This window comes from Pteropus vampyrus, unplaced genomic scaffold (assembly GCF_000151845.1).
Source record: "Pteropus vampyrus isolate Shadow unplaced genomic scaffold, Pvam_2.0 Scaffold431, whole genome shotgun sequence".
NCBI lineage: Eukaryota > Metazoa > Chordata > Mammalia > Chiroptera > Pteropodidae > Pteropus > Pteropus vampyrus.
In genome coordinates, this window is record NW_011889212.1 from 470,229 (window position 1) to 485,656 (window position 15,428).

Consider the following 15,428-nt stretch of genomic DNA (forward strand, 5'->3'; position numbering starts at 1 on the left):
TGGATCCTGCGGCAGTCAGAGGACCCACTGAAGATAAGACTATCAAGGGTCCAGTCTGGACCATCTTAATTCTCTTCATCCTAAAGTAAGGGGGTCTTTGTATGGCTTTTAGGTGAAACCTGACAGAATAGAAGAGGATTAGACCTACTGTTAACTATGTATATCAAAAAAGGGTGCAGGCAGTGAAACTCATGGTTTTCAGAACTCACTACCTACCACTCCAGGTTGAGGAATCAATGATTTGAATTCCCCTAAAAAACCAGTGGGGAATGTTAAGGATGTGGTTCTGGGCAAAGATATGCTAACTGCCAACTTCTGCTTCTGTAATCCGCTTGCTTGTTTGATGTTAACTAGGGTGTGGTTAATCTGTTTGCTTGTTTGATGTTAAACCAGGATGTGGTTCTAGGTTTTATAAACTGCCTCTTTAGGGAGCTCAGGGCTGATCTCCTCGAATCCTGAGTGGTAGAGAGTCAGTCGCCGGCCGGCTAATAAAGGTTCATAATTCATCTCAGTTGGCTCTGTGGGTCTTAGAATTGATTGCGCCACAACAGTATTACCTTCTATAGTCAACTGCTTCCACTCATATATTCAGGAAATATGGTTGCAATACAAAGTCCTCAATCTATCCATCCTATAGTTTGCTTGAATCCCAATTGCATGCCCACATCTGATTTAAGCCCCATCTGACCAGGATTTACCTCTCTATAGTAGGCAGTGAATAAACAATCCTGACCATATTTAATAGTTGCTGACTTCTTATCCTCCTCGAAACATTTTTCCCATCCATATTCTCACTATATCTTTATAGGCACACTGAGCAAAGCTGCCTATCCTAAATGAGTATCTAGAGAGAGTAACTTCATAAAGTTACACGAGTAATGTTCAGATGCATATATAAATACCACTCCTGCCCACAGGTTCTTATCAAGAAAGACAAATGACTCTGGAACTTTTGAATGAGACTTACTAATATTAAATGAGACAAAGAGGTTAGTAAACATAAAATCAATCTCGATAAAGTACAGTTTTCACTCATTTGCTAATTCAAAAAATACACATGGAATATCCTCCATATGTTCTGAGCTACATTGATTACTTGGAATAGACTGAAATAATATAAAAAGGGTTCCTGTTATTCTGGATTGAAGTGAGATTGAAACTGAAATCTGAAGTATATATAGAATTCTTTAGTTTTCTAGCTCAATGAATGCACCATGGTCTCATATTCTTCACATGATACTTTCTTTTTAATATTTTTTCCAACCTGTTGCTCATGCACACCTTACTTTATAATATTCAAAGAGCATATAAATAAACATAAAGGCAAAAGAAAATAAATATGCTAAGTTTCAGCATTGAAAACCAACAATGGCAGCATTTGCTCCATTTTGATTATAATAGAGCAAAAACAACCTGGAAACTTTCCTTTAAATTTTTTTTTAATTAAATTTATTGGGATGATGTCGGTTAATAAAATTATATAAGTTTTAAGTGTACAATTCAATAATATGTCATATGTATATTGCATTGTGTATTTACCGCCAAAAGTTACATTTTCTTCAATCACCATATATTTGACCCCCTTTACCTTTATCTACTTCCTTCCCTTCCCCACTTCCTTCTGTTAACCACTAAACTGTTGTCTATGTCCATGAGTCTCCGTCTGTTTGTCTTGTTCATCTGTTGCTTTCAGTTTTATATCCTATATCTGGGTAAAAACAGATGCTTCTCAACTTTTCCTTTCTGACTTATTTCACTTAGTATGATTATGTCAAGATCTATCCATGTTGTTGCAAATGGCAGTACTTCATCTTTTTTATGGTTGAATGATATTCCATTGTATATATGCACCACCTCCTCTTTATCCAATCATCTATCAAAGGACACTTCAGTTGTTTCCATGTTTTGGCCACTGTGAATAATGCTGCAATGAATATCGGAGTGCATATATCTTTAGAGATAAGTGTTTTCAAATTTTGGGGGTAGATACCTGAAAAGGGATTGCTGGGCCACATGGTAATCCTATTCTTAACTTTTTTGAAAAATCTCATACTGTTTTCCATAAAGGCTACTCAGCAAGAGAAAGGAATAAACTACCAATACACACAACAACAAGGGTGAATCTCAAATGCTTTATGCTAAGAAACCAAACATGGAAAACTACGTACTGCAGGGTTCCGTGACTTCCTGAATAAAGAAGAATTATAGGCATAGAGGACAAATTAGTGCTTTCCAGGGATTAGGCATGGATAGAGTGGTTAACTACAAAGGGGAAGTATGAGGGAATTTAGAAGAGTAATACAATTTTTCTGTATATTGGTGTCAGTGGTGGTTACATGACTCTATGTGTCAAAACTTACAGAAATATATACCAAAAAGAGTAAATTTTATTGTATATAAGTGTTTTATACACCATTTTGAGAAAAGAAAGTTTATATTTTTATCAAGCTATCTAAATTCTTGCATTCATCAAAACCATTATGCAATGGTATGCCATAACCCATTAGATTTTCTATCCAATGAAGTAGCTAAGAGCCAACCTGTGATTATTTAAATTTACATTTCAATTAACTAAAATTAATTAAAAATTTAAAATTCAATTCCTCAGTTATGTTAGCAAAGTTTCAAGTGCTCCATCGCCATGTGTGGCTAGTAGCTACTATATTAAACAGAGATTCTGAACATTTCTATCACTGTAGGAATTTCTGCTGGACAGTGTTGCATTTGGTACCCTCCTCTAATTTGATTGCATTTGCGCAGAAGTAATAGACACCATTAAGGGCCAATTCTGTCCTTACAGAAGATTCGGACAATCCGCCGCCGGATCTGCTTGGTCCTAACACTGTACACAACAGGATTAAGCACAGGAGGGAGTAACAGGTAGATATTGGCCATGAGTGTATGTACTATTGGTGACAAATGCTTCCCAAAGCGGTGAATCAGAGTCATGCCAATAAGAGGAACATAGAAGAGCAACACTGCACAGATATGAGAGAGGCAGGTGTTGAGAGCTTTGAGTCTCTCTTCCTGGGAAGCAATGCTCAATACTGCCTGGAGGATTAGAATGTAAGAGACCAAAAGGATCAAGGCATCTAGTACAATGATGAAGATCACGGCCAGAAGGCCGTAGATGCTATTGACACGAGTGTCAGCACAGGCAAGCTTCATGGCATCCTGATGGAGGCAGTATGCATGGGAGAGGATGTTGGAGCGGCAGAAAGGCAGCCTTTTGATGAGGTAAGGCACAGGGAGCACAGCTGCCACACTCCTCAGCAGGACTGCTGCTCCAATATTTCTGATGACTCCATGAGTGAGAATAGTAGCATAGTACAAAGGGAAGCGAATAGCCACAAAGCGATCAAAAGCCATGGCCACTAGAACACCTGACTCCACTCCCCCAAAGGTGTGGATAAAGAACATCTGAGTGATGCAGGCATCAAGAATTACTGAGCGCCAGTTGAACCAGTGGACACTGATCATGGTGGGCATGGAAGATAGTGAAAGGCTGAGGTCAGTGGCAGCTAGCATAGCCAAAAAATAATACATGGGCTCATGGAGACTTTGCTCAACTTTGATGACAACAAGGATAATTATATTACCCAGCAGTGTGGTACTGTAAAGAAGACAGAGGGGCAAGGCCATCCAGAAGTCCTTCTCTGGCATTCCTGGAATCCCAGTCAAGATGAAGTTCTGATGGTTATCAATAGTTTGGTTGAATGGTGACATAGTAGAATGAAGGTTTGACTAGGCAGAAAGAGAAAAAAATCATTGAGTTAACCAGTCTTCAATTAGAATCCGTGGCAATAAGTAATGAGATGGTAGCCATAGGAAGGAGTGACTTAAATATTATTTCAACACATTCATGTCCACAGTCTGATACAGAAATGAACAGCCTTGCCCTACTGAGCAATAATTGCATTACTGAACATCATATACTACAATACCTAGGAGAAAGAAAAATAAAGTTCAACCAACACCTCACCCAAGAGAGATAGAATTCATCTAAAAACATCAAGGAGTTAGCTGTCTTGCTTCCTTGATAAGAAAGAATTTGACATTGTACATTTCTGTGGGTAATAAACACTGACGCCAATAACCACAAAGAAAACATTAGCACAAACATGACATAAGGGTTGCTCATAAACACAGATATGCAGATGTGTGTGCATATATGTGTGTCTTGATTGTGATTTTAGATTGTTGTGATTTAGACACAATTTTCTTTGGGATTCGAATTTTCTACTTGCATGATATAGGACAGAAGAGGAAATAAATATACTCTAAGGATTTTAAAGCTCTGAGTTTCTGCATTCCTGGGAGTATATGGGTACTAAAAGAACCTGTGTGCAGCAGGTAATGGAGGAAGAAATTAATTTGGCTTCCAAAGACCTTTAGAAGGATCCTCCTGGTAAGCAGAAAAATGGTCTCTAAGGATGCTCTCATCCTGATCCTTAAAACCTGAAATATGTTAGCTTACACTGGTAAAAGAGACTTTGTGATTAAAGTTAATCTTGAGATGGGGAGTTTATATTGGATTATAGAAGTAGGTCATATCGAATCATGTGAGTCCCTAAAAGTGAAGAAAATTTTCCAGCTGCAGAGAACCAGAGAGATAGCCACATGGGAAAGATTCAACATGACTTGTTAGTTGTGAAGATAAAGGAAGGGGACCGGGAACCAAGGAACGTGGGTAGCTTCTAGAAACTGGAAAAGGCAAGGGAACAGAATTCTCCACAGAATATTCAGAAAAGAATTCAGACTTGCTGACACCTTGATTTTAATCCATTATAAGAGCCATGTTAGACTTCTGACCTACAGAACTATAAAATAGTAAATATATGTTATTTTAAGGCACTGCATTTGTGGTAATTTATTATGATAAAAGTAGAAAATTAATAGTCAGGGGAGCCAGAGAAGATTTACTTTAGTACTTTTTCAGAATTATTCCAAGTTTTCCCATTCAATCTCATTTACTCAGGCTCCACCTTTTTCTACAGTGAGTTCTTCATTGCAATTAGACTTCTCTGTCCTAAGGTACATTTGGAAGGGAATTCTGAGATCAATTTTTCGGCTACTCCTGAAGGAGCAAAATGCCCTCTAGTATTTGCAGAGTTCTACAACTAACAGCTGGTTCAGATAGATAAAATCCATCCATGGAGAATCTCCCAAAAGGCTGGTTCAAACATCGTTCAGATTGGTGAAGTCAATGTGCCAGGCATTAGAAACTCAGCTGGACTTCAGTTTCCTTGTTCTTCCATAGAGACTTCTCATTCTCTGCATTTCATATCACTAGATGGCTGTTATTGTGAACTCCACTTTGAGTGACCAGTAACTATATTTCTTACTATAACTCTGAGTCAGGCTTAAATAGACCTATGGGACAATCTAGACATTAATGCCTAACACTTGCAGTGACAAAGATCAGTATTAAAATCTTAGTGCCACATAGTTAGCTCTCTTTTGTTTCAATTATTGGCCATTATCTTTAAGAAGATATATCCAAATAGGCTGATGAGGTAGTCACTTTTGGGGGACATTCTAAGCTACACAATTGATAAGGGTTCAGTATTGAAAGAGTAGTGTTGTACTGGCTCTTAATCTTATTTATATTATGACCCTCATGAGAATCTCATAAAGGGCCTTCCAAATAAAAATGTACGCACACACACACACACACACACACACACACACACACACACTACAAGCAAAGTTTAAAAAATTCACATATTATTGAAGCCCAACTCAGGACCCAGGTTAAAGAAAATAGAACAGAAGTCTGGTTTAGAGGAAGGAGCAAAGTCTCTAGACAAAATCTAGGGTTGGGCACAAGGGGCAGAGATCTCTAGATACTTAGGAATGAATAGAGACAAGAAAGAGTTACTGCAATGTTCCTGAGAGTTGAAGTTTAGTGCTACACTGTCCAATATGGTAGTCACTAGACACATTTGCCTATTTACATTTAAATTTATTAAATTAAAATGTCAACATTTTAGTCGTACAAATCATATTTGAAGTGTTTAATAGCCATATGTGGCTAGTAGCTACTGCATTGGATAGGATAGTACAGATGTAGAATATTTTCCTTATTGTAGGAAGTTCCATTGAAGTTTGAAAAATTGGTCTTATAGACTGCAAACTTAAAGAATATCAACATCTTTTCTGACTTATTTTGATTAGTATGAAAAAGTTGAAAACCATATGATTTTACTCATATGGTTTATAAATGGTGGGATATAAAACAGGAAGCAGCAAATGAACCAGGCAAACAGAAACTCATGGACACAGACAACAGTTTAGTGGTTACCAGAGGGAAAGGGGGAAGGGGTGGAGGTAGATAAGAGTAAAGGTAGTCAAATATCTAATGACAAAAAGAGATCCGATTTTGGGTGGTGAACATACACTGCAATATACAGATAACGTATTATTGAATCATATACTTGAAACCTACATAATTTTATCAACCCATGTCATCCCAATACATTTAATTTAAATGAATGAATGAATGAATGAATGAATAAAAATAATGCCAAACATTCTAGCTGACCCTTTGACAAATCTTAGATCCAACTGGATTTGAGGATCTTTTACTTATATACTATATAACCTTTGTCTCTCTTTACCTATATCTTTCTTTGTCTCTTTCAGAAATTAGAATAGGAAAATAGTTTTAAAAGGAAAGGATCTAGAGAAGACCACCTGGATTTAAATCCTGGCTCTACAACCTTGAACATGTTATTTAGTATTCTCCGTGCTTCATTTTTCAACTCTTTAAAGTGAAAATAATAGTACCTACCATGGAATTGTTAAGAGTATTCATTGGGAATATTGATAACATACTTAGATAAGCACGAGGAAAATAACAAACATTCAATAAAGTTTAACTATAATCAATGTTCATCCATTATCTATAAATTTTGTAATGTTTGGTTAACTGTAAAAATCAACCCCAAATTTCAAAATATTTATAAGCTATGAAATCTCTTTATTTGATGCTAAATGTACTTACTGACCCATATATCATTTATATATTTTTATCCAATTTTGTATTGCCTACATGTCTCCATTCCTCAGCCAATTTAGCCCAACATTGAATGTCTTGAGTTTGCAGGTACTGGTTGTAGCAGTGTTTAAGAAAGTGGAATATGTGGGTCTGTGCTCAGTGACTCTGCACTTAATCATGTATGCTTACTGTAAAGAATTTATTAGAAGCAGGTCCTAGATAAATAAAATAAAAGAATGATGCACTAGTAGGTATTCTTTCCACTTAATTCTCATATCTACAATTAGACTTGTTATTTGTATTTTAATGAAAAAGGAGGAGAAAATGGAAAAACAGTTTTTGCTGAGAACTATTTTTCTCTAGGCTCTTTATAGATATGTAGAAATCATAAGAAATATGTTTATATAATGTCATAGGTAGACAATGGGAAGTATAATGGGTGAACATTATAGATTATTTTAGTCCTTAACAAAAACACCTAATATTGATTGAATACAAATTTATGCTGCAGGTTCTGTTTTTAGCCTTTTTCACATACTATCTCACTTAATGATTATGAAAACCTTATGAGAAAAGTACTGTTAATTATTGCCGCTGTATGACTAAGTAAAACAAAGGTCAGAGAAAATAATTAACTTGACCCAAAACCTAAACTAAAACTTAAAATGAGGTGCTTTAATCATTGTTCTGTAAAGTTCTTTTTGGTCCTAAAGGAGAAAATGAATTTTTAGCCATAGGAAAAAATGTCTGCCACCGAATTCAGATTCCAGACTAAACAGTGGACTGCATTCAACATATGTGACCCCCTTCACTCCTACCACTCAATCCTGACCTTTAAGGACTTTTCTACGAAATGTCCATACTATTATCCCCTCCATTCTGTGACAGCATCCTCAGAGAAAGCATTACCCAGACCACAGTTTACTCCCCGACTCACCCAAAGTCTAGTCTAAGAGATGAGAGTTATTTTTCATGCTGACAACCAGCAGCACAGCCAGAGATTTAAATCCAGGAGTACTCTGGCCCAGATTCCCTCTGGAATGATACTCTGGAGACATGATCATCACTCTTCCTGGAGATGCTTCCAGGGTCAAAAGCTAGATAGACTCGTGCTTCTGGGCATGTTGGTCTCTCTGTCTTGATCTCAAAGGACCTAGTTCTTTTAATGCAAACCTGTGATGGCAACCTTCTAAATATACAATCAATCTAGAACCTGCATAAATGGTACCTCACTAGCTACATCAAAATAGAAATATACTTTAATGCCTAATCTCTACAATTTGAAAGAAAGAGTGAGAGAGAAAGGAGAGAAAGGAGAAAAAGAAAGAAAGAAAGAAAGAAAGAAAGAAAGAAAGAAAGAAAGAAAGAAAGAAAGGAAGGAAGGAAGGAAGGAAGGAAGGAAGGAAGGAAGGAAGGAAGGAAGGAAGGAAGGAAGGAAGGAAGAAACTAGAAAAGAAAAGCCTGCTTTGTATCCCCATGCCTTCCAGTTATCACCTCATTCTTTCTCCATTTCACAGAAAAGCCTTTTAACATGGTAGTCTATAGTCCCTGTCCCACTTACTTTCCATTCTCTCCTCAATTCAGTGAGAGTTCTTTCCCACTTCACTGAAACTATCTTTGCAGATGTCACCAACGGCCTGCTTATTGTTAAACCCAGAGAACATTCCTCATCTCACTCTTTTTCTCAGAAGAATTTAATATAGTGAAAAACTGCTTTTATGTTGAGTTATTTTCTTTTCTGTGTTGTTTCTGTGACACCATATTTTCTCTCCTGCTTTAATTTCTACTCCTTAATATCTGATGACTTATCTTCCTTCTTTTCACTAAATGTTAGTGTGTCTCTTATTTGGTCTTTTGCCCTATACTTTAATCTAATTCTTCTCTCTCACTGAGTGATATCATCAAGTCCTATTGCTTTAAATATCTACATACCAATTACCTCCAAAAGTATGTCTTCAGGCCTGAATTCTGCCTTAATCTCTCAATCAACTTCTTGATAATTCCACTTGGATAGTATATAGAAATTCAAAATTAGCATGACAAATGCTGTAAAACAGAAACAATATTTTTCTTCCTATCTACCTGTGATTAATTTCAATAAATCACACTAATCTATTACTAATGCCTATTGAGTCCAAGCCAAAATATATTCTACATACTTCAAATTCTCTTCATCTTCACTCTACCATCTCAGCAAAGTTACCATCACTTCTCATTTGGACTATAGCAACAGTCTCCTATCTACTAATGTTTTTAATTCCTATTTTATTTTATTATATTTATTTATTGTGTTGTGGTATAATTTACAAGTCATAGAATTTATTTATTTTAAGTATACAATTTGAAGACATTTAGTAAATTGATATAATTATGAAACTATTACCTTAACCAGTTTTAAAACTCATATCACATAAAATGATTCCTTGATAGTAGTTGACACAGGTAAGCCCTGGGGCTCTACGGCTTCAGAAAACCATGAATATGCTTTCTATTTTTATAGTTTGCATTTGCTCAAAATTTTATAAATGTAACCATACAATAAATTGCCTTTGTGTCTGGCTTTTCACATTTAACATGTTTTAAGTTTTATCCACGTCGCTGTATGCATTCATAGTCTATTCTTTTTCCTTGCTAAGTAGTATGTCATTATATGAATAAAATATATTTATTTATCCATCTATTAGTTGATATACACTTGAATTGTTTACAGCATTTTGCTATTATAAATAATGCTGTTACAAAAGTTAGCATATTTTCTTTGTGTATACATGTTTAGGCAGGTATCTAAGAGGAATTATTGGGTAGTATGATAGGCATTTATTTAATTTTAAGGAAAATGTCAAACTATTTACCAATGTAGCTGAATCATTTTATACTCACATCAAGATTCCAACTTCTCCACATTATTGATAACAGATAGTATTGTCTAGACATAGTCATGAAAGTCTTATTAAAATATACAGAAACACTTATTATAAAGCACCAGCTCTTAATGTTTAGGTGGTTTCCTATAGGTTGTAATACACACTGGGAAAGAAATGAGTATAGAAATTGAAAATAAATAGATGAACTTCTGCCATAATTCTCTATTATGCCTGAAAAAGGAAATATCATCATAAGAATTATTTACATCTAACTTTTGTTTTCTGCTGTTATAATGTGACTATGCCTATGACGGAAAATAAATGAGACCATAAGAGACATGAAGAGGTAGTAGAAAGGGTCTATGGACAACTTTAGGACTAATCACACAAAGGCACACACAGATGGAATAACCAGCTGTTTCTATAATATTAAGAATTACCTTATTGATGAAAAAATATCATTACAGAAAAATACATTAAAAGAAATGAAACTAATTATATTCAATAGATTGAAATAACAACCCATAAAACCAAACAAGTTCAAAAATTTAAAGAACTTTGTCTTCTGTGTTCCTGAGGGAGAGCCCAAGCAATCCTTTTCTCCATCCAAAACCACAGTAGACCCCCAGTCTATTTCAGGGTACATCACAACACTATGTCATCATTGAAACTGAGACTGAAGTAGATCTTTCAGTCTTTTTCAAACTTCTCTGAAAGGATGCCAGAGGGAAAGGTTGGTGGGGGAGGTAGAATAGGATAAAAGTGGTCAAATACATGGTGACAAAAGGTGATTTGACATTGGATGGTGAACACACAATGCAATATAACACACAAAGTGTTATAAAATTGTACACTTGAAACCTATATAATCTTATTAACCAATGGCAACCCAATAACTTTAATTTAAAAAAGAAAAATCAAAATTAAGAAAAATTTGAGGTGTATTGGCAGAAGAAAGGATATTTGACAAGTGAAGGAAGGTTTTGGAGTCCTTAGAGTAACCAGGGTAGAATAGCCCACGTGGCACTACATAACATTCCTCAAGGAATTTTTCCAGAGCAGTTGTAAAATTGTTATAGAATCATGATGACTCCAGATGCCACCAGAGGTTTGAGAAGTCTTTATAAGTGCTCTGTTTGCTAGTCTTAGGGAAAGAAAGAAACCAAATTAATCCTGAACTGGAGCACAGGGGTCGATACAGGTAATACATTAATCTTAAAATCTTTTTACATGTCCTCCACATAACAAGCTCTGTGTAGGATTATTTATGAACATTATTTCATTAAATCCTCATAGAAATTCTAGCGAGAGAAATAATAAGGCCAGATGAGAAGAGTCTATAGAGGGTCATGCATGGGATGACAAAAAGCAAAGAAAAAATGAGAAAAGGTAAAATGTAGATGTTGCTATTCATAATAAAAGAAGACATACTATGGGGGAGGATCTAGTGCATAGAAAAGAATGAAATTAAGATTGGATGGAAGAGTAAATGAGAAGTAAAATGGGAACTAGAGAAAAGAGGGGACTGAAAATTTAGGGAGAATGGAAAAGAGAAGGAAGATGGAGAATAGAGACAATGCGGAAAAAAGGAAAAGATGGGATAAAAACACATTTGGATAAGCAGGGTCAAAAGCAGTAAAAAGGAAGGGGAAAACAAAAATCAACAATTTCCATGAAACAACAGTGTTTTATCAGGCCCTCGGGACTTATTCAGAGAACATCAAAGATTTTTCAAGTCTTTCCAAGAAAAATATCTAGTAGGGGTGAGCTAATTGATTCTTCCCAAGGGAAAGCCATCTGAATTGCTTGAGATGAGGTTATCAGCAATGAAAGGTTCTCACTTAGCATGTAAAGTATAAAAACGCCCCTTCCTCAAGTGCAGCTAGAGGGTTAGACAGTCACCACAGGATGCTTTGTTTTGATCTGAGCACTGTGATTTACTGAGAGAGCGATCTGGATTCTGTTTGCAACGCACAGCACGACCTTTGTAAATGGACTACACAATCTTTCGTAGATTCCTCTAAGAGATCAGAATCTTCAAAATCACTTTTTACAGTGTTGTCTCCTAAACAGAAAATCCTTATCTCACAACAGAGAAACAGGAGGTGAATGAGCAGGAAAGCCCTCCTGATCTTATACATCTGACCATAACCCCCTTACCCCTACCTAGACTCAGAGTTCTCAAAGCAATTCTAGAGATTTTTCTTTCTCTTTTCTCAAAGCAAGCACTTAAGTGAGACATGACATTTAAGTTTTTTTATCTGGGCCTTATTAGAAAAACAGGTCATTCTCTTGGTTAATGATTTTCAACCCATATACAGAAGATCAGGAAGGAGAATGAGGGTTTGCAAGATTTCTGGAAAGAAGAATGGCATTCAATCATTCATATTCATTTAATCATCGTTTCATTCCTTCATTCAACACATATGGAAAAGCTAACATATGTTTAGCATATGATCTATTAGATGATGAATAGATAAATATTCTTTTCTTTTAGGGAATGTAATTCAAGTAAGAGAGATAGATATGAAGTAACTACTTATATAATGCTAAATTAACTGTGCTCCCTTATAAGAAGAAAAGCCCAAAATGTGAAAGTAGCACACTGAGGAGTCTTAAGAAATGATGGACACTTAAAAAGTCTTACTAGGGAAGGACAGATAGGCTTTGATAAGGCAACGAGGAACTATATAGGAAGTGGAGAAAGACATAAGGAACAGGGAAGAACATATGTGGAAATCCTATATCAGGAAGTATCTCAGTGAGAACCAGGAACTTAAATACTACAAATTTGGCCGCATTAAAAAGAACAAAGGAGAGAGAAATGGTGTGAGCTGGTGTGAGTTAAGATAGGGGCTTAATCATGCCTTACCTCGATGGCTAAGATGAGGATCTGGGTCTCTGTTCTAAGTACAAAAGATGCTCTTAAAGAAGGTTTTGTTTGTGATGAATAAATCATATTTCAAATTTTAAAAGTTTATTCTGACTACAGAATGAAGAATTATTGGAGGGAGGCACTAATGAGTAGAGGATGATTAGTTAGAAAGCCTGAGAGAAATGGACTATACTATTTATTGGCTATACAAAAGAAAGAAATGAGATAATTATGTCATGTTTTGGAAGCACGTTTGAGAATGGTTAAGTGTTGGTTTGATGAAAGAAGAGGTTTCAAGAATGGTCCCAAGTTTCTGGTGAGTTAGGAAACTTTTAAAATTAAAATCTGGTGAGTGGCTACTCTCATATCATATGTGTGTTTTTTCTTGAGCCAATTACCTTTATTTTCTATTCCTTGCTACTTTAAAATGAAGTTATAGAAAATTATAAATGTTAAAATTCATGAATATTAAATATATATTTGAACAGTTTTATCCACTAATGTGTCTATTTATAAATGTAGGCCATTATAAATATAGTGAAATAGCTATCTAACATAATGCAATATATGTACATATATATATATACACACATATGCTTTACTGTTAAATTGTACACCTGAAACTTACTGGATTTTGTTAACCAATGTCACCACAGTAAAAATTAATAAAATGCAAGAGAAAAAAATAGATCTCTAGGCATGTGGAGGAATATAAATATACACATAGATAGATAATAGATGATGATTGATAGATGATATAGATAGATGATTGATAGATGATAGATAGATGATAGATAGATAGATAGATAGATGATAGATAGATAGATGTGTGTGTATGAGAATGTACACATACATACACGTGGATTCGTGTGGACATGGGTTTGTGAAGGCAGTGGAAAGTTTATAGGTGTAATGTGAGTTTAGTGTTTTTTGATTATTTAGCAAAATGCTCTATGCTGTTAACTCCTTAGGTGCTATTGCTTCTTTTCTGCCAAACATTGAGAATTGTTAAAGGGGGAGATATCCAAATGTTTTACTATCTAAATAGTAGGGATTTAGTCTTATCTCCATTTTTCAGATGAACAAATTAAATTCAAGGGAAGAGAGGTCATCTCATGTGATTTCCCAGGAAGGAAAAAGACAAAGTGATAAAAAATAAAATAAAAACTTGTGGATGCTGTTTTAACACAGTTCTTCCCTCTGCTGTCCCATTTATATATTTAAAAAGTCATTACCTATCATATGAAAATATATTTTCAGTGTAGGAGCTGTGAGCTAAATGGGAAAGTCCAGCCTTGCCCTACGGTGAGAACAACGTGATGAATTCTAATGCATCGCATGTCAAGTACCACAGTTTCATTCTGATGGGTATCCCAGGGATGCCAGATAAAAACCCATGGATGGCGTTTCCCCTGGGATTTCTCTACATACTAACTCTCCTGGGAAATGCTGCCATCTTAGCTGTCATCAAGGTAGATCACAATCTCCGTGAGCCTATGTACTACTTCCTCTCTATCTTGGCTGTGACTGATGTTAGTCTCTCCATGTCCACCTTGCCCTCCATGCTCAGCATCTTCTGGTTTAATACTTCTGAAATTTCCTTCGATGCATGCATCGCACAGATGTTCTTCATCCACGGATTTGGAGTGGCGGAATCAGGAGTATTAGTGTCCATGGCCTTCGACAGATTTGTGGCCATCCGTGAACCATTACACTATGCGTCTATCCTCACCCACAGCATCATTGGCAAGATTGGAATAGCTGTCCTCACCCGGGCAGTCTGTGTAGTCTTCCCTGTGCCCTTCCTTATAAAGAGGTTACCTTTTTGCCGTTCCAATGTCTTGTCTCATTCATACTGTCTACACCAAGATGCAATGCGGCTAGCCTGTGCCAGCACTCGCATCAACAGCCTCTATGGCCTCATCATAGTCATCTTCACATTGGGTCTGGATGCTCTCATCATTCTCTTTTCTTATGTGCTCATCTTGAAGACTGTGCTGGGTATTGCTTCCAGAGCTGAAGGGCTCAAAGCCCTCAACACCTGCCTCTCTCACATCTGTGCTGTGCTCCTCTTCTATGTTCCTCTCATTGGCATCACCATGACCCACAGATTTGGGAAGCATTTATCACCAGTAGTGCACATGCTCATGGCTAATATCTATCTGTTACTACCCCCTGTACTAAACCCCATTGTCTATAGTGTGAAGACCAAGCAGATACGAAGGAGGATCATCTATGTGTTCCAGAGGAGAAAGAACAGGATCTAGGGAAATCAAATCAAATGTAAGATACAGAATAAGTAGCCTTTTCAACAGTTACAGTGCAGCCGAATTATACATATCTGGTAAAATGCAAGGGTGGAAAAAGCTTGTGGGTAAAGGTATAACATAGGTCATTTTGATCTGTATAAACTCCATTTTGGGATGTATGTATTTTGATATCTGATGTCACATGCAAAATCTAATTTAATTAACAATTTTTTTCTTTGAAACTGGAGATGAGCATTAGTGATAAATTATCACCTGTTTATCCAAATAATGCTTATGAATGGTTATTCATATACCATAAAGTAATATTTTTTCTTTAATTATCAATTAAATAATAATTACATTAAGTTGGATTATAGAAGCCCTATAGCATTGCTGAAGGGCTGGGTTTCAGAGATAGTTTTTTTGTTTTTTTTTTCTTA

General features: G+C 35.9%; 2 protein-coding genes across 2 annotated transcripts; one reads left to right on the forward strand and one right to left on the reverse strand.

The window, feature by feature from the left end:
* Nucleotides 1-2,775: 2,775 nt before the first annotated feature.
* On the reverse strand, nt 2,776-3,726 carry LOC105306241 (olfactory receptor 51H1-like). Its single transcript, XM_011381141.1, has one exon. The coding sequence runs from the start codon at nt 3,724-3,726 to the stop codon at nt 2,776-2,778; it is 951 nt and encodes a 316-aa protein (XP_011379443.1).
* Nucleotides 3,727-14,058: 10,332 nt separating this feature from the next.
* On the forward strand, nt 14,059-15,006 carry LOC105306242 (olfactory receptor 51H1-like). Its single transcript, XM_011381142.1, has one exon. It carries the CDS (start codon nt 14,059-14,061, stop codon nt 15,004-15,006), a length of 948 nt encoding a protein of 315 aa, XP_011379444.1.
* The last annotated feature ends 422 nt before the right edge of the window (nt 15,007-15,428 follow it).